Source organism: Xylocopa sonorina, chromosome 1, assembly GCF_050948175.1.
Source record: "Xylocopa sonorina isolate GNS202 chromosome 1, iyXylSono1_principal, whole genome shotgun sequence".
Lineage (NCBI taxonomy): Eukaryota > Metazoa > Arthropoda > Insecta > Hymenoptera > Apidae > Xylocopa > Xylocopa sonorina.
The window spans coordinates 4,851,341-4,871,241 of NC_135193.1; the positions used below are offsets into that span (position 1 = coordinate 4,851,341).

At 42.9% G+C, this 19,901-nt stretch overlaps 1 protein-coding gene across 2 annotated transcripts in view; it reads right to left on the reverse strand.

The window, feature by feature from the left end:
* The window catches only part of Atg16 (Autophagy-related 16), a 392,813-nt gene that overhangs the window by 7,299 nt on the left and 365,613 nt on the right, over positions 1-19,901 (reverse strand). For both annotated transcript variants that reach the window (XM_076895681.1, XM_076895690.1), the window contains 4 exons: positions 18,588-18,708; positions 10,852-11,031; positions 9,835-9,919; positions 9,591-9,737 (listed from right to left, as the gene is read on the reverse strand). In XM_076895681.1, the coding sequence (XP_076751796.1) occupies positions 9,591-9,737; positions 9,835-9,919; positions 10,852-11,031; positions 18,588-18,708 (533 nt within the window). The remainder of the gene's footprint in view (positions 1-9,590; positions 9,738-9,834; positions 9,920-10,851; positions 11,032-18,587; positions 18,709-19,901) is intronic.

The window sequence follows — 19,901 nt, forward strand, 5'->3', positions numbered from 1 at the left end:
GAACTCTCCACGTTTAGCGAGTTTCTGCCGTTTCGAGGGATTAAATATCGTTGGGCTAAGCCTTAAGAAAATGAAATGGTACTTAGTGCAAACAACACTCGCGATTACAGAACTCACCCCTTGCACGCATTTAGGTACACGCTACAAGCTTACAAATTGTTGCTACGTAATTGACTGCGGGAGGGGTTAAAAATGTTCGTAAAAATTACCATGATTACCGCATAGAAATACAAAAAGCGAAGCGAATTCAATGACGTGGCCAGCTTGTAGAGTTAACAGGAAGCGCAGATAAATCAATCTATCGGCTAACAAAATCTCCCACTTGATTATTACATGCAACAACCTGCGTCGGGCGGAGAGATTTACGCTAATCTGATAGGAATATAATATGAGGATATTGTATCGAATATCATAGAAATTAGATGCAGCCGCATGATGCGGCTGGGTAAGGATGTAACAGTGGCCTCTTACTATCGTTCTGTTTCGAATCGATCGAAATTAAGGTAAATTATAAAGTGAAAAGAGGCCCGTTGGCGTCACTTCGGGTGCAGAAACCGCGTAATTTTATCGATTCGTGGCGTCCAGGCATCCAGAATTTCTGCCAGCTGGAGGATAAAGGCATGCAACTATCCACGATGCACGCGTTGATGAATTTATGGTGTCTATTAAGTATTAATAGAGGTAAGTCCGCTCGAAGGAACTGTAAGCGCGTCAAACGGAATCCAAGTTGCGTACGAGTACAGTGGTGAGTCTCAGAGTCCGACTATCGCGTTCGCAGACTATTCCTGGGATTTCGAAAGGACCAGGATAACTCTCTGTACGAATACAAAGCTCTTTTGACGTGACGTTTCAAGATTAACTTATTCGATTTTCGTATCTTCATTTTCGATGCTCGTTCCAGTCAGAATTTATCGGATATTACGATTCGAAGGTACACATGCATTCGGCGTGTATGCACACGAAACATGATTGTTTGAATTAGCTACGATACGCTGTTCGAGTAATCAGATTTTCAGTTAATCGAATAACTCTGTTTCCGCAACGAGAAAGAGTATCTTGCGTTTCGAAATACTTTATAAATATGTATCGATGTCGCGCGGGAAACCGATATTTTCCTCGAGGAGAAATTTTTGCGATCTTCTTCATTTATTAGCCGAGGAAGAGAAAGCGACAGTTGGTTTATTTTACAGCGATATCCTCTTACAGTCCGGGGTAGCAATTATTTTCTTGGAATCAACCCGCGTTACAACTATACTAGCAATTTACCTTCTGTCCACAGAACTCCGTGGTGCACCGGTCCTTTTATACTTCCCTTACAAGCTAATGCATTGTTCCTTCACCATTCACCACCACCATTCATAGACTCACTCACTCAAGTAGCGGAAGTAGGTTAGCGACTTAAGTGAGTGCTTGACAAGAGCAACGACTTTGCTTAACACGAACGGATCGCTTCTACATTGACGATTGACTCTGGCGCGAAAACAGAGAGCGGATCGTCGCTCGTTCCGAGTCCTTTATCAGTCGAACGAATGATTTTGGGATTTATACGAGCGATCTCGTTGACACGCGTCTAATTACAGAGGATACAACAACCTCGAGAGCGTGCAGGCTGTAGAGGACGACCTGATTGAGAGAGCCGATGTGAATAACCGCGGAAGAAAAGAATCTGTATGGACTTGATGGAAAGGTTTTTATCGAAAACTGATCGTCAATAGCGAAATGCACCGACCAAAGGGGAATTGTTAAGGCAGACATGGAGGGAGGAGAAAATATGAAGCAACGGGTAGTGGAAAAGAAGGCAGGAGGTCGGAGTGACATGTATATCCGTACCAGCTGCCTACTACTGGCACGAAGGGACCAGGAATGGGAAAAACAGATAAAGAGCTCGCCGGCGCTTGCCTTTCGTAGATACGACGAAGATAAATGGCATAATATCGTGCCGGACCGGCCGATCATTGCCCCAGAAACGAAATTGTGTTAGGCGAAAAGAGTGCCAGAGGGCAACTGATCTCCGACGATGGTTCGTTACGCTGGACGACAATGGAATCGAACTGATACTCATCAGGGAATGCCAGGGAGATTGGTTTCCTGGCTGCTTCGAATGGCCAGAAGTTTGTACAGACGTGTACGTCCATACGCGCACCGACACGATCGATCGGCACTCTCTCTAATCTTTCTCACCTGACGTGTTTACCGGCCGTCTTTCCCTCTTACTGTCCTCCGGAGAGCACGCTGAATTTTCATTACATTTTCAATCACCGTATCGACCGATTTCGCTGACTAATTCATTGCTGGTATCGAACCTGTTCAGTTACTCGGCCACTGTCGATAGACGATGGATAGAGACAAAATACGCGGTGCTCGAAAGGACTATTGCCTTCTCGACACGATTAAATCGTTAATGCCCAGATCTTATTTAGCGAGCGTAGCGGGTGTGTCCTGTTAGAAATCGAAACTCTCAACGCTCCAACAGTAATTTAACGCTGGACTGTTAATTGCGTAGCTTCCTGGATCGCTGTTGAAACAAAGTAACGCGAACGTTCTTAATATCTTCGTATCTTAACCTTTTGCGCTCGGATGGCGACTCTCACTTGCCACAATGTTTCGCGTGGCTACTCGAGCTGCTGTATTTACGCTGAATTTCGTTATCTCCAGTTGATAGAAGCGAAGTATTCATTCGAGAATAGATCCCTTAGGCTGTTTACGTTTTTGGTTGGAAAGTGACATTGTGACGTAAAATTCCTCTACGACTGTAGTGTCGAATACGACGTGTCTAGCTTCAGTACAGTTTCGACGATCGTAGCAAGCACACGTATCGCCAAGTTTTCCACTACTCGTTTTCAAAGTTTTAACGTCAGTTTCATTTTGAATTGTATGTATGTTCGTGTGATGTAGTGTATCGGGTACGAGAAATAGAAAAATTCGAGTAATAGACATCAGTGAATCCGGAAGTAGCAGCGATGACCCACAAGATTCTGCCAATTCAGAATACCTTGGTAAGTGTTTATGTAAAATATCACAGCAAACGCAACTACAGAACTTGAACTCCAATAGTTATGTTTTTCAAACTGTAAACATAGATGATATATCAAAATATAACACTTCCGTATGTTAATTCGTATATAAATTCATTTACGCGCGAAATCGTCTCGAGTTGCAGCGTCGTCTGACCGAAAAAGTCGTCGAGCGCAAAGGGTTAATATCTTCTGACTAGGTTCAGAAGGATCGTGAAGTGTGATACTTAGGTCGTGGTTATCGGTAAACAGATTCGATATCGACTTGTGAGAACTCGTCAGGTTTTAAATTCTACCAAAGTCTCAAAGCAGGATGCTCGTTGGACAGCGTTAAATATCGACACTCGGATGTCGCCAAACTTCTGCTACTGATTAGATGATAACGCAACCAGGAGTCGATGATACCCTCAATGCAGACTTCCGGAATCACGTATTCCATATAACGTTCATAAACAGCAGTATCAAAGCATTTACCATCAAATCGTTTGCAGGCACTATCGTTCCGACACGGTTTCATTGTATTAATTTCTAACAGAAATAGTGCATTCCGTATTCATCGTATCGCATCTCGCAAGTGTCGGAACTTACAGTTCATCGCCCACGGCGCAGTTCGGAAATGGTACGGTCGAATTCCGCCGGAGAATTGGAGCATCTATAGGCGAGGGGATCTATTCGGGTCTAATGCCTCGCGACGATTAGAACTCTGTAACGTTTCATCGATCGCCGTTGTAATAATCGATTCTACGAATTTATGAATACATCACAGTTAATTGCCGTTGTTGCGTTTACGATCTCTGTAAATATTTACTCGCCGCGGTCGTAAAGCAACGCTGTAAATCGGTAGGCTGTCCCGCTACCGTCTGTTTTAGCGTTATCGGCAGCTCGCTTATTAAAGGATCCGCGAGTCGAATAAGAGAGCAATGAGCGCCAACATTTCCATACCCAGGTGTCCGGTAGTATATTACGTCCGTACAATTAGAGGGACCTAATAATTCCTAATAATTCAGGTGTGGTCCGGGATACTCGATCGACGAACCCTAACATTAACTGGTAAATCACAGCTTTTACCCGACAGTCGGACGGCTCCCTTGAACGAAGACAGATGTCAGAGCTGGTTATAAATAGAACAACATTTTTCCCTTGTCAGGAGAATTGTGCGATCCCTGGTAGAAATCCTTGTCCGACTTGATCGCTGCTGCGTGCAATTGTTTGCTTCGTGGTACGCGTCTCTTGAGAAGAAAATATGGGCGTACGATGATACCATATATTTCTCGAACAAACTTTTCAGCATTGGATGGTCTAATTGACAGTTTGATGGCTTACTACGTAACGGTAATGCTCCTCGCGAGAACGAGTACAGGTGTTGGGAAAGGATTAGAGACGAATGTCATAAACGCGTGTCGTTTGCATCTGAAAGGAGCAAGCTTCTTGTCTTTGGATCTATGGAACTCCAGCTGAGAGGTGTGATCGCGTGATACGACGGTGACGGAACCGAGTGGAAAGAAATATAAGGAAGAAAATAGGGAATACTTGGGGGAAGGGGTAGAAGGTGAAGCCATGAAATACACTAATCGGACTACTTCCTTAGGGGTTCGGTTATACCCTCTAACTATCGCGGCGAGCCATCCACTCGTAAAGTACAAGACAAAATCGCCATAAATGCGTGCGTGAGTGAAATATGGCGCAGTAATGTTTATGAGACGCTGTTACTTGTCAGTTACCGCTGAAAAGAATAATAACCCGGGCTGTTACCACGCCTCGGTACGCACTTATTTATTAATAACAAGTTACACAAATCAAGGTATCGCTGCATCGCGGCGGAATGATAGCCTTTATTCAGCTCCCCTTGGCGCACGTGGGAAAACCTTTGTACCTCGAACGCTTCCTCTCATTTTCCGCATTCTGGTTGCTCGAGTTAACGACGGTTGAAATTATTCCCCTTATCTGTTAATGCGAACGTGTCTTTCGGGTGCCACGATTCGAGATTAATGGGATTTTTCTTGAATTAACTGCACCGGCCACGAGTAGGAAGTGCGGTTTAACCGTACATGAACGAGGCGGGTGTATTTGAAATGTAAATAAAAGCATCATCGCAATTCTACGCTATTAATAACGGCGTAGAGGAGGCGTAGATCAAACGGGAATGGAACTATTAGCGATTTCAAATGCTCCGCTTTACTACCGCCGAAACGAGCATATTTCAACGGTACTCGAATAATAAAGAACGATTAAATGATGAGTGCCACAATGATGAATTATCTAATTTAATTCGTACGCGCGGGACGCGTGTACGTCCGATTGCTCGTAATTAATTTCTATTTTATCCGAACGCTGATAATGAAACACGGGGTACAAAATATCTCAAACGGACACACGAGCAGAAATACAAACGTAAAATATAAATGGTATATTTTATCTAACATTCCGCGAGTTAATTTGAAAGTGAGTGGGCGTCATATCGAGAGAAATGGTCCTTCCGCGGTGTGTTCATGAAAACAGACGCGGGCGCAATTACTCGCGAATAGCGATAATCGAAGTTAACTTTAACAGCCTAGATATAAATTTCTAACAGAGACATCAGATCTTTATAACTGGCTCTAAACGATATAAAGTGTCTGGACTTTCCTCTGCGTAAAATTTCATTTGTGTGTTATCGTAAAAGTGTACGAAGTTACTGTTAAATTACCGTAAACTTGAAACTGTAGTGTCAACCGCGTCGTTACCCCATACTGGGTACACTCGTATAATTACGTAAACAAATCGGACAATAAACGTGCGCTATAATATAATACTCCGTTCTTACCATTTGTTAAGTATTTTAATGCGGTAATCACGCGGTTGATAAATGATTGCCCTCTAATTTTATGCGAGCAAACAGGATACTCGCGCAGCGGAACAGGAATTTATCCTGGCCAATGGAGCATTCGTTAATTATAGCGTGAAATAGGTAGGCGAGAGGGTAAACAAGTTTCGAGAGTGACTCGAAATTCACTTCCTGTTACTCGTTAAATCGCTCGTTTCGCATTGTGTGCAACGAAAAGTTACGTTTCACGTGCACAAAAGATATTTCGTACGGAGTTCAATGAACGCGAACAGTTACCTAGGAACTAATTGCTACACGCGCGATATCAATGATCGAGACGACGGAATAGTGCTTTTTCCAGCTGTAATTAATAGCGAAGGGAGGAAAGCGAACGCGGTAATGCTCGTAACGAGTGGTACGCGAAATATTTCGTACGACAGGCAAGTAGGGTGAGGAGCGTGCGAGGTAATCTGTTAACGCCGCGTCTAACTCGAAGTTACACATCCATCGCGGGGACTTAGATGGGAGGATTTCGCGAAACGGCCGAATCTCACGCGTTATCCGTGATGGATGTAGGTACGCGTATCCGACTTTGCGGAGCGTGCATTAAATACAGGATCATAGGCTCTCTCTCGGAGCGGTAAGAGGCTGGGCGCGGATGGACGCCGGTGGGAAGGGGTTGAAAGGGCGAGGCGCTTATTAAGTTAGTCCCGGGGATTCCTGAGCGCGCTGGCACCGCCGCGCAACGTATGAATTACACGATCCAGCCCGTACGTCCGCCACGATCGGTAGAAGACGAGGAGAACGATAGAGGGACGCGAAGGTGATGAGGACGACTAGGAAAGATGACGACGAAAGATGACGCTGACCACGAGCGCCCCTTCAGCCACGGTGAAAGTAATAACAGTGAAACGTGCGCATACACCGGCGAAATCGCGCTCGCAGACCAACTCACTGGACCAGCTTCTACGTGACCGGTGCTTAAGCTATTTTTCGATACGACCGGCACTTAGGTACACGCTAGACTACAACCGCCCGCTGGGCTCTCCCATAGAAACCACCACCGAAGATCCAGCGTCCTTGGGAAACTCGAGGAGGCCGTGAACGAAGCGGTCAACGGCTAAGAAAGGGGTAATAAGGAAGAGATAATTGCAGAACGGATCTCGCGGTCTATCCACCGTGACACTCGAATCGAAATGATCGCTGACGATGACCGGAAACGGAGCGGTTACACGTACAAGCACCACTTCGTATTCAGCTCCACTAATCTTTGATGAATCACCGAAGGATCGAGACGCAGATGCACCAAGGAATGAAACAGTAGAAACTCGTAGAAAAGAATAGAAGCTTGTCGTGTTCGAAAGGCAATTCGCCCTGTTTCTGTAGTTCGCTTTATTCTTAGTCTTAGATCGTTCAATTTTTAAGCACGCGAGGTACACATGAATTATGACACTATATTTAAGATAAGAGCTCTTTTCATTTTTTTTCTATAATACACAAGGGACGCGAAATGAGACAAAAATTGTACCTTCTGCCACACACATACGTCCTTGACGAACGGTACTCGTTCACCCGATACGACAGTATGAATTGCGGGAGCCGACACGGTGGCTTGAGGAAGTTGCTGGCATCCACGCTACCGTATAAATTCGCGATATCGCGATCTATCGCATACACAGACACGCGGACGGCCGTCTGTGTGCACATCATCTACACACCTATATATAATATGCATATATATAAAAATATTATGTGCGCTGGGTCTACGTGAAATGGGCGGGTGTGTCCGCAGATATATAACCGAAAAAGTTGGAGGAGGAAATCGGGTCACGCCGAAATATTTTTCTGGACCTTTCCAGTTTGCTCGGCGTCGCACTAAAGGACACACCGCATAGCTCTCGCGTCTGCTGACCGTATGCAAAATATTCGAAGATGCTCGCCACAATTGTACCGTTGGACGCGACGAGTGTCCCGATGCCAGAACCAAATTTTCGACGCCATACTTTTCCCTCGCAATTTCATTGCCGCTGTTGGAATTACGATATAAATTATACGCGGGACGTGCGAGCCGGGGATTTAAAAATTACATCCCGTTGCACGTACGTGCGTACGTACGCGAACCGTACAAAACGATGCGAGACATAAGTACGCGAAATTGTTACGCAAGAAGCATCACACAGCCCACACAGCAGCAGGTGTAACGATTCACAGAATTGAATCCACGGCACCGTTGATTTTATACCTTCGTAGGCAAACTTATTTTTTCACTCTCCGTGTGCAAACTGGGTCATTGAGGTACGCGCTGTGGTTTTTTTTTTTTTTTTTACCGTTCCAGGCTTTCAAACAACTTGAACAAATTCAGAGATACTTACCAAAGTCGCTACTGCATTGTGGGTTAGTTGATTAAGTGAAATGTTTAGAACCTTCTACGGTGAAAATGGAAATTGCGAGGAAGGTCGAGGAAAAGTAGAAAATCGTTCGACGGTGTATAAAATAGCGATAAATCAGATATGAAATGCGATGGAAATGATGATCACAGTGGTTTTATGAAAAAACGACTCAAGTGTCGTAGTAAGGCCATTCTTGCACCCAACAGTAAAATTATGAACAGTTTCGTGTGCTATCGCCAGCACACTTAGCGTGCATTCAAGTTGAGACGATCAGCTTGCTACGCGAAAAGAAAAACGAAAAGGTGAAATTGGGGAAGGGAAGCTGCACGCCTTAATAGCCGCGGATAGAGTGGTTTCTCTGGAATGACTTTTAATTTGATGTTAACGGGCTTTTAATGCCCAGTTATTTCGATATAACGTTGCGGCCCTGGCGGAGTCGCGCGATAAAAGATTCAGCCACGATTTATAAAAAAGCCACGGTTTTTGCAGGCGGATTTAACACAAAAAAGAATCGATCGCCAGCAATCTGATTGGTAAATCGCGTAACGGGATCGGGTATCGATACGAGCGCGTAACATTGCGGTAAAATAAACGCGTGATAATTTCTTGGGATACTTAAACAATGTATGTAGATAAATTCCGCGTTTTCTATTTTCAGAATGAAGTTTTTAGTACCTTCGATTTCACTGCATGGAAAGGATAAATCGATACCGCGTATTGTCCTGCTGTTTTGTACCTTCGTATCATACGTTGGAAAAAGGAATAAACAAAAAGGAATCAGCTTTTTGTTGTGAACGAAAATCAATCCTTGAAAATTATTTATACATAATATGTGCAAATCTGAACCAGAAAAAAAATGTTAATCTGAGATAAGTAAATTATTGTGTATTATACGCGACTTTATCGGTGTTCGAAAGGACACGAGTAATAAAAGATATCCTATACAGATAACAACTCTAACAATATTGCTCGCGAAATTTCCGATTTCAATATTTTTTATTATTATTGACAGCGAAGCTCGTGAAGAGCTTTATAAAATTTAATTTCAGACTGCTCAATGTTTAATATCGTTATTGCGCGTCGCAATCGATAGGATAAAAACCGATTGCAATCTCTATTGAAATATGGAAATGTCTAATGGGCGATTTTTAAATATAAATACTGATTCACGGGGATCAGAAAAATCGAGTTCACTCGGAGTTGCGATTCGTATAATGATTCCGTACTCGGCCAGTCCGAGCTCTGAGTAATAGATTCCATCAGTCGTTTATAAAACTACTATCCGTCATGTGCGATCGCGGAAAGTTATAATCAAATCTGAATTACCGCCAGTGATTAATTGTTAGTACGGATGCATGCTAATGATAGAGTAAAGTTACTTACGAATGGTTTTTCAACACGGTCTCAATCATGTTCGTGGCCACTGACCAAATGAAGACGGATCCATTCGACGAGCCAACAGCTATGTATTGGCCATCTGGACTGAAAGTTGCTCGCGTCCAGTCGAAGCCGACTTTAAACCCATCGGCGCTAAACATTAACCAAATTGCACGTTATCGTTAAAACGATATTTAATCTTAAAAATATTACACAAAATGTGCACCACAGACGGGGATACCGTGCTCACCTAAACGATCCGATGATCTTCTTCATCCGCAGATCGATGAGCTTCAACGTGTCGTCCCTGACGCAGCTCAAAAGGTAATTTGCATCTGAAAGCGAGCAGATATCGCGACTTTCATTTCCACATCGTTGATTTTTAAATTATACTTATGGCGCGAATAGGATTGCACGTGCAACATACGGCTACGAGTTTAAACGAAGATAGTACATAGTCTAGAACTGATTCAGACTGACAAACTCTGTCAAGCAATAAAGTTTCGTTAATAAGTGAACGATGCGATCGTAGAATTCTCGATGTAAGTAAGCAACTCTTTCGAGTTGTATAAATCTTATGGGGCGATGTTTGAGACGGTTTCATTCCGAATCCAGCCGGCTACATTTCCAAAGAAATGGTATATTATGCTTTAATGGGAGTATACATAATGTATTATGGTGAATGATAAAGGAAAAGCATTAGAGAGGCACGATGTAATCGAGCAGAATTTTATAGTCTCCGCGACGTCGTTTCATTCGCATTGTACTCCCATTCCATCGAAATTAATGAAAATACGCTGGAGGCGTACGATACGTTCCGCGGGGTACGAAACGCAGTAAATTGACAGCGAATTTTCAGAAGAAACATTTCATACCTTACGATCATATATTACAAATTTACCTTCCATTCGACCTCGTTCCTAAGTTATAAAGAGCTTTATGTTTTATGTAGTAAACCGTATCTGCTCATCTTTAGAAGGAGTATCTCTCGAATGGACATTCCTATCGCGATACATCTCCGTGCAATCTCATAGCCATCTGGTTGCACTGACGTGCTCATTTTTTTTCAATTTCTTTTATACCGCGCTCCATTCAATCAGCTGCTACACGACAAAGCAATAAAACACTTACGACAACGGCAAACATCAGTTTTATACATTCGATAAACTTTAATTGAAGTTTTGTGTATTATAAGAACAAAAAATCTACAATTAACAAGTAAGTGTAACAGAAACGTTGATTGACAATATACGAAGAGGAAACTTACCACGAGATAAATCCAGCGACGTGACTTTCCCCTCCAATAGTATATCGTTCGAGCTGGATTCGGCTCTGGTATCCCAAAATCGGATTCTCTGATCGAAATGGCCGCTAATTATCGTGGAACCAGCTCCATCGGAAGTTACCAGATCGTTGCAACTGGAGCCCGCGAACTTCGTTTCTATGCCTGTAAGCAGAATTCGATTCACGTATAGGCGCGTATGATGAACTACATTTCATGGAATCCTAGCAACTCAATTCTCTCGCGTCATTTGTAGCCATCCAAAGGAAATTGATTTTAATTATAAAACACGACGTACGCGCGCGAGAGAAAGAGAGAGAGAGAGAGAGATAAAAAGAAAAAGCAAGAATCGAAGAAGCAATCTCTGCTCTCGATCTGGAATTCGAATCGAAGCGCGTGTATCCACGTTCACATAAAATCTGCTTACGTCGGTACACCTAAGTTGACGGGAATGATGTATCACCGCGAAGTAATTGAACCCAGTAATTCCATCTCCATAGGAGGCAGAGAGCCCCGAGCGATATCGATAACCGACGTATCGTCACGGTAAGTTCAACAAGTTAATTGATCGGCTGGTAAATCACTTTTGATTTAATGGAGGCCAGTGGGAACGAAGTAGAACGGGCATTCCTAGGCGAGATTCGTAATTGTGCAAAGGCTGGACATAATAAGTCGACTAGCGTTATTTATAGGCTCCACTGTTCCGCAGCCAATAACCGTTCGGCGAATCCTTCGACAATAGGTATCGACGGACTCGACGGAAGACAAAAGGGCTCCGTAGACATGACGCCAATTGTTTCAGACTTCGATTGCATTTAATAATCCCTAATGAATAAGGTTTGCCAATTAATCGTAATTAAACCGTGTGTTTCGCTGGAAGGCAGGAAAGGTTCAGCGACGAACCAACCCCCTTTGTTCTGTGCGAACGAAAAAAGTTCCAAATGTTTATTTTACTCTGTAAAATGAATTCCCTTCTCCTTTCGTAGAAATTCTAATATTTTTTCGATTAATTATACTTTTTTTTCGTTTTTAAAAATGGAAATATGCACAGTAATACGATTCCTATAATTTCGTGTATAGAAAATTGCGATACCAGTCTTGCATATTTCGATATTAACTGCTACATTTTATATGATATTGGCTCTTGTATATCCTACTCTTCCATTTTTGGTGTTGCTTCCCTCTTTCTCAGAAACGCAGACTCGTTCCTTGGCTCGAAAACAGGTATCTGTAATATCGTCTCAAAATGTAACGTAATTAACGTTTACGAACACCGTTTCCAGTTGTTTGGAGGCACTTGAGAACCCGAAGTCTCGTTTTCCTTGGTTAGAGCTAATTGATTTTTAATGTCGCTTGTTAGAATTCCTTTTAATAAAGCCGAAATTTCCGCGCGACGGCGACACTCGTTCGCGATTCAACGAATCGACAACTATATGATATCGATCGGGCGTTATGCGAAAACGCATTAATGACCCGTAAGATCCACTGAAACCTTCGCTGTTAACGGTACAATAAATCGAAACATCGATCTGCGCGTGTTCGAGCGTGTCAACGCAAACGTACAGGTACGCGCAACTGAGCATGGTCGAACATACGATAGTCGAATAATACATAGCGGAATCAGTGTTCGAAAAATTTTCACCGAAAACCATCGTAAAAACGAAATTTCGAGTTTCCAGCCGGCGAAGTTTTCCCGATGGTCATTTTTCGCACGCGACAAGTTACTCTATGATCGTACGTTCCTTAATTTATTTCGCGCGAACTAAAGCTATAATTGAGAAATGAGAGAGCTGTGAAAATTGTGCAATATGCAGTTATTGGAAGCTGGAGTAGACGCGGAGGGAACGAACGTACGCTTTGACAATCGATGTACTGTTTTGTATAATTGCACGTTACACGACCGGCTCGTGTATTAAAAATAAATTAAGCGACGGCGAGCGGCGAATTTTTCCGACGATCTTTTTAACAACTAATGGGTACATTTAATTTGCCCGGCTTATTTGCAAGTGGTAATGATGATTACACGGTTGAATCCCAATGGTAATGCGAGTGAAATACGAACATTCCGGCAATGAATCATCGTTTCGAAAGAACAGATTGTACATAGAAGCGGAGACTGAAACCAGTGTAGCTGCCAACGCTTAGTAATTATTCGTAACTTAAAATTGACATATGAGAATGACGTGCAAATTACGCAAATCTAATTTAACCGTATCACAGTGCGGTTACGTTCTCGGTTAGGTTTCTTTGCGCATAATACAGTGGGAATCCAAGTTTTAATCGCTACGCTTAACGCTTTCATAAAATAATCTCGGTCTCTTAAATTCAATCTATCGTCGATGCTATTTCTATTAATTAGCTCGTACGATTAAATGTAAATGATACGACGCGGTTAATTTATTATTATGCGATAATATTTCCTTGAACGTTCGTTGATATCAAACGGTTATTCAATCTCCTCGACATTCCTTGCGTGCCGAGTCGGCTGTAAATATTAATTTGCACCCCGTTCCACGCATTCGTCGTATCCGTTTCATCCGCTGCGAGTTTCGAACAGCAACACTTTCCGGATTCGAGCGACTGAAGTACAGTGTAAAGTAGGTAAGCGTTCCCCGACAGTCGATTCACTTTTCCTGCTGCTACCGGCATTAACCGGGGAGAGTTCTCAATGGATTACAGTTAACTATAAGCCCGAGCTTCCAAGTGCTTTCAATCTCGCAAACGTATTCCATTCTTTCTTCTTTTTTTTTCGATTTTTAAAGGCTAATCTACATCTTCAACGGGCTGTGTCAAGTAACGCGCGTAACGTAAAAGCGCGCGCACGCCATGAAACGGGTTCCACGAAGGAATAATGGATATTCCAGATGTACGGACGAATTACATCGCGAAAGGATACTTGAAAATGTATCGGGGAACGAAGCAACGGAAAATCACTGTTAAGTATCATGAAATATGTAGCATCTCAGATGACCCAGTTCAGAGACGCTTATGCCATTCTGGGACGAATTTTTTGCTTGTTTCCCTTGAACTGAAAAATGATATTCGCTGGCCGAACGCTCTATATTATGCTTCATTAGATAAACTCGAGCGGGGCAATTAATTTTGATTAGCCGCGCGATCGGAAGGAAAGATGTAAATAAAATCACTCGAATCGCTAAATATGTATCTCCCCTCGTTGGATTTCCTGTTTCTGTAAAATGAACTCGGGCCGAAATGTATATAAAGCGTGGTTGGTAAACAAGGGGAAAAAGAACAAATTACAAGTTACAACCTGTTTACCATCGTAAAACCGGCAAGATCCGAAATGAAACATTTTCAAGTCATAACATTCCCGTTAAATATTTGCCCGCGGTTCTAGATAGAAATCTTTCCAATTAAAAAGGAAGATACGGTTACGTGGCGGTCGTTTCCCTAAGCCGTGGCGGCTGTGAAATGGTAACGGGATGATAGAACAGGAGGAGTAGCAAGAGGGATAATACTCCGATAGAAAACAGCTGATCCACTTTAAGCATCGTTTTTGTCTTAAAGCGTCCAAGCTAAACAATAATTCACGCTTAAACGCGCTTTCACCAACGGCGTTCTCCATTGTCCGCTCCTTGCGTAGCGAGATTTATTCGAGCAAAACTTTTGTACACCTCCACCAGCGTCGTCCGCCTTTCCCTGATAGCGGAGGGCTCGGTTCCCACCATTTCGCCCCCGCCGCGTTCACGACAAAAGCGCGAGAGAACCCCCGAACCGAAATGAATGTCCGGCCTCTGTTTGCGTGTATCAACCCCGGGTCAGGATCCTTCGCTGGGTCGAGCCGCGCGAAAATTAACCCGGGTTTAGCTCGTAAAAGTGTACAAATTTCGGGGGAACGCGCGTTCGAGCGCGCGCCGCTGCTACCGCTCCTAAACCAGCTTTATATTTATACGCGCGGAGAATGGAAAAAAGGAGAAGAATGGGGCGGTCGTCTCGTACGCCTGCGCTGCGGTGAGGAGGAAAAAAGTATTTCAAGTTTTGCCTTTCCGCGTCTAGATTTGTCGAGTGCTCGTATCCGCTTGGGACAACTTGGCGAAGGAGCTCGACTTTCTTTTTGCGTGCAACGTGCACCAGGCCCGCCCTATTATTGCTCTACAGGGTGGTTCCGAAATGACTGGGATCAGCCAGGACAGCTGGATGTATCCGAGCGCTGCGTTCGTCGAGCGAACGGAAAACGCGACGCAAAAACTTGCGGAACCAAAACGATTCACGATGGAATCTTCCGCACTCGAAACCGGTACGACAACTAGTATTTTAACCCGGCCTGACCCGGCCTTACTTGTACGAGCGTGCGATTTTCGAACAGTTTCGGACGAACGAAAACGCCGGCAACAATCTCGGTAACTGCGGGTAAACTTCAAGATGATCCTTTGCTCGAAACTTGCAAATTAATAGAACCGGTGTACTATCATCCGTGGCAGAGTACAGTGTATCCTTTGTCAATAGAATTGGAGCCTCGATGGGCCGTGCTTCCGTTCTCCGTACTCCGCTGACCAGAATGGAAATCGATACATCGAACAGTTCTTCGAATGATATGGTTCCACGAGATTAGTCAACGACCCATAGGGACGCGATATAAATCCTGCATACATTTGCGAATTATCCCTGCCTTTCGATAGCTTGGTTCGTACCACTTGGCCGTGTCCTCGCGTGGTTCAATTTACCTTTCTTACCCCTCAAAGCTGCCCCTATTTGCCGATAGAGCCTGGTGTTGTCTGCGCTTTGCACTTGAAACGGCCACTTTTCCCTTGGCAGTAAATTATCACTTCGACCTCGTGTTTAAAACGACGCTTATCAGGTGAGATCGTGGCTCGAAAATGTGGCTGGGTCCGTATAAGCTATTTCGCAGCTGAATCTTCGGCCGCCACCCCTCGCCGATATATTTCATATTCGCCAGGTACGACCGTTCGAGGGGTTGTAAATAATCGGCTTATCGGTTCTCAATGATCAATTCGATTATAAAGATTCCATTTCATATAATTTCGTCAGAAATACAAGTTTTTCCGATGGGATAGCATCACGGCGGGGCGATAAATTTCTTTTTTCCCCTTTTTTTTTTTGTTCCTCGATAAAAGTAAATTGATGGGCGCGCCGTCAAATTTACGTAGATAAAGCCGCGTTTTTCAAAACGTATTTTCAAGTTCGAATCCCAATTCGAAATTCGCTGGAGGAAAACGTCGGTTTTAAACGTGTTCCAACTTGGCTTATTGTCGGAATATAATATTTTATCTGCTCATTCGATAATCCCGTTATTCCATGTGAAAAAATTGATGTATAAGAAACGGAAAAGGAAGTACACACGATGCGATCTTCGCGATCACGCGAAGCGAACACTTACATTCTTTTTATCTGCAAATAATAACAGATAACCAGAGAACGGAGAATCAAAATGATTAATCGGAAAAGAATGAAACGGTATTGTTCGTAACAGTTGGAAATATATTCTCCGGACTGTAAAAGCAGTAGTTGATACTGACAGCAGACGTTGACTGATTTAACAAATTTTTTAACCGAATCACGCGATATTCCTCCTGTGCGTTAACAGTTTAGAGCGGGACATTTCGTGCAGAAATTGGTGGAAGAATTTAATTCTTCGTAGAATGCAAATATACAATCGCATGCAATCGCCTGAAATTCTAAAGCGGGACGTATATCAAACTGAGAGGTAAGGGGTGACATCAAATAAAAGGAATCATATATTGGAAGCATTATCGAGCTGAATATTTCTCACGCAAACAGCTGACAATTTCCGCGTGCACACAAATTGATATCGCGTATGGAAACTAACTCTTCCATTTTGCAGACGCTGCCTTGTTTCAAAAATAATTCCAATATTTGTTGACAATTCTATGTAAATGTTTGAACGGTAAATAACACCCCGTTGAATTATTTTCATCGCTGGCCCGTGAATATACCTCACGTTGATCCTCGAATGTCACGACACAGTACCATAATTCCTCGCTATTCCCAAAACACCATTTTCGGAAATATGCGTTGCGAAGGTAGAAAGAACTCTCGATAGCTTCTTCGTCCGTAAGTTAATTATTCGTTGAAGAAAATTTGCACAACGAACTTTGGTTTATTAATTCAACAATAATATATTTGTACTCGTTTAATTATTTTCTCGTGACCATGATCTTTTCACTCGTTTCTTAATGCTGAAGCTAAAACATGAATATTAAAATAATCACGGCCTCGTTCCTTTTTAATATAGCCTGTCCATGAAGATAAAAGGTAAAAGAAAAAGTGAAATTTCCTCGCCAACAATGGCACCTATTATACATCTTCGTTAGCGGTCTGTGTACAAGCAATTTGCATTTCATTAAGGTCTCAGCGTTAAAATATTCAGTCTAAGACACTAGGCGATTCGCCAAATAATCTATTCGAAAAAGTTTGGGGAACTTTTATATTAAAACCGCGGAACAGTATTAAGGCTGTCACGTTACAAGCTGATCTAAATTAAATTTCTTCTGTCGCAAGTTCCTCCTTAATCGTTCGCCCCATCTAGCTTTAAAATGGGCCCCATTCATCCCCCGTGAATTCACCAATTTCTTATCGAGCCTTTTTATCGAAAAACACCATCCGTTAGGGCCGTCAATGACCGGGAACAAAAGGTCGCCCGCGCGACAAGAAAACTGCAGGTTAAAGCAAGTTGGAAAAGATTTCGCTAACTACCAATAAGAACGTTATCGTCTTAATTAATCTCGCGAACCGATGACGCGACGAGAAATTACCCTTATTCGAACCTCTCGCGACGTTGTCAACCCTGAACAGGACGTTCAAACTTATTAAACTGATCTCATATTTTAATCATCCAGATTTCAAAAATCTCTTACCCAGGCCAATGATCGATTTGTACTACTAATACTACACGATTCGTCTCTGTTATAGGGCTATTAAAATTTAAAATCATTTTTTTTAATTAGAGAATAAATAATAGTTGCCAGTTGTTTAAAACAAACAATTAAGCTTCGAAATATACTTTAAAGAATAGCATCTAATTAATTTGATTACATCATATTATGCCTATAGCAAAGGAAAATATGGTAACGCGGCAAAAAGTTTATTGACGCTATCCATTCGAATGCAATGGAGAAGAAAAATGTATGTTTGATGTTGGATTCCTCGAGCTATTCCATTCTTGCTCTCTTATTTTCGTTTTACAGCAAGTAATATAATTCAATTATGAATGATACGATCAGGGCACAACATCTTAATCGCTTGAAAAAAATCTCCTGTCCATAAAGATGAAATCACGGTTACAAAAATGGCTGTGCTCGTTAAACGCGCGTAGGAATAAAAATGCTCTGAAAATGAATGCGTACACTCGCGCGTAACAAAAATCAGTCCGTTTTTGTAGTCGTTGATAAGTCACATAAAAGCTGTTAAATTTTCATAAATTTTACTCCGCTCGGTCGCGAGAGGCGGTCTGAAGCTTATAGCCAGCGATACGCATGCATAAAAGCGAGCAGATTCGCCGTTCCTTTTATTGTCCCAAGACGCCGGTAACTATATTAGCATTATTCATGACAAATGGGTGTAATGAGAGACGCGATTACGGTTAACGCCGTGCATTACTTTCCGTCCATAGAGCGACGGCGTTTCGTTCGTTGCTGTTTAAAGGGATTAACGGGGCGGCAATGCTGCGCGCGTACACCGCGAAACGTGTACCCCCTGTCCGTTTCCTGCTAGTTACTTACATGCTTTGCTACGCAGGTCCCAAATTTTTAGAGTACGGTCGTAACTGCCCGTAACTACTTTTGAAGGCTCGCCAAGAAACTTCGCCGCCATCACCTTTTCGCAGTGGCCCGTTAAACTGTGCTGAAACAGAAATGAAAATGTCGTTTTGGAACATTTACCAACACGTTCCGCGTGATAATAGGATCGTTTGTAATAGACGTGACGTATTAAAAAAGCCGGGTAACAATTGGCGGTTGGATTCCATTGGCGAGCGTATTGCCGCTGCTGCGGGATTCGGCGAACTTTTCTGACGGATTTAATCGCTGAATAAATTTATTGTTCGGTCGCGCCATTTCGCGCGGCTACGAAGGCGATGCGGAAACAAAATGTTTCGATATATTCCGCGATATTGTTTACATTGTTTCGCGATAACGCTTTTCCTTAAATTCTCCTTCTCTAGTTCCGGCGATAAGCAAACGAGCGCATCGAGAATTTCCGCGCACAAAAATATACTCGTATTCGGATCGAGTCGATAGGTACAGGACATTATCGATGGTTACGAGTAAAGTGTTCCAGTTGTTAAGTACTCGCATCAGCCTCGATTACGCAATGCCGTGGTTGCTATTGAATCAGTGAGTACAATTTAATGTTGTGTGTCAATATTCATATTAATCCCGGCTGGAGTTGCGAGGGATAATCTAAACGCAAACTGTACTGGTCATTTTAATTTCAGCGTATTATTGTCGTGTACACAGAGAGCGGCGTTTCAAAATGAAACGGGGCTATTAAAAATTTAAACGCCGCTAATTCGGCTTTCGTCGCAACTTTCATCTACCTTGTTGCGTTTCTGTTATTGTTATTCGAATCGCGCTGCTGTTTGCGTGCAATTCGGCGTTGAATAATTAGACGAATTTCTAGAAATTCTAAAACCATTACAAGCGGCTTAAAAACAGTGAACACGCGTCGTTCGCGATGAACGCATCACTCTCGCCGTATAGCTTGCCGGCTAATTGACGAGGCACTCCTGTCATCGTGCAATAAAAGTGTCAACGCGAAAAAGAGTCGCGATAGCAGGAATAACACGGTTTACTGTCTGCTATCGACGCTTTGAAACAATAAAAAATGCGATACATGGAGGCTAATAAAGTTATCCGTGCCCTGGTCCTTCTCGCTGCAGCATTTAACGGTAAAGAATTGAAGCGTTAACGTCGACAGGAGAATCGTGAACTGAAGGGTGCTTCCCTGAAAAGGAGGCGCGGTGAAAAAGAAGAGTTCGCCAATTTTAAGGTACACGGGCGTCGGGGGCTCTTGAAAAATGTCCTAATGTAAATTAA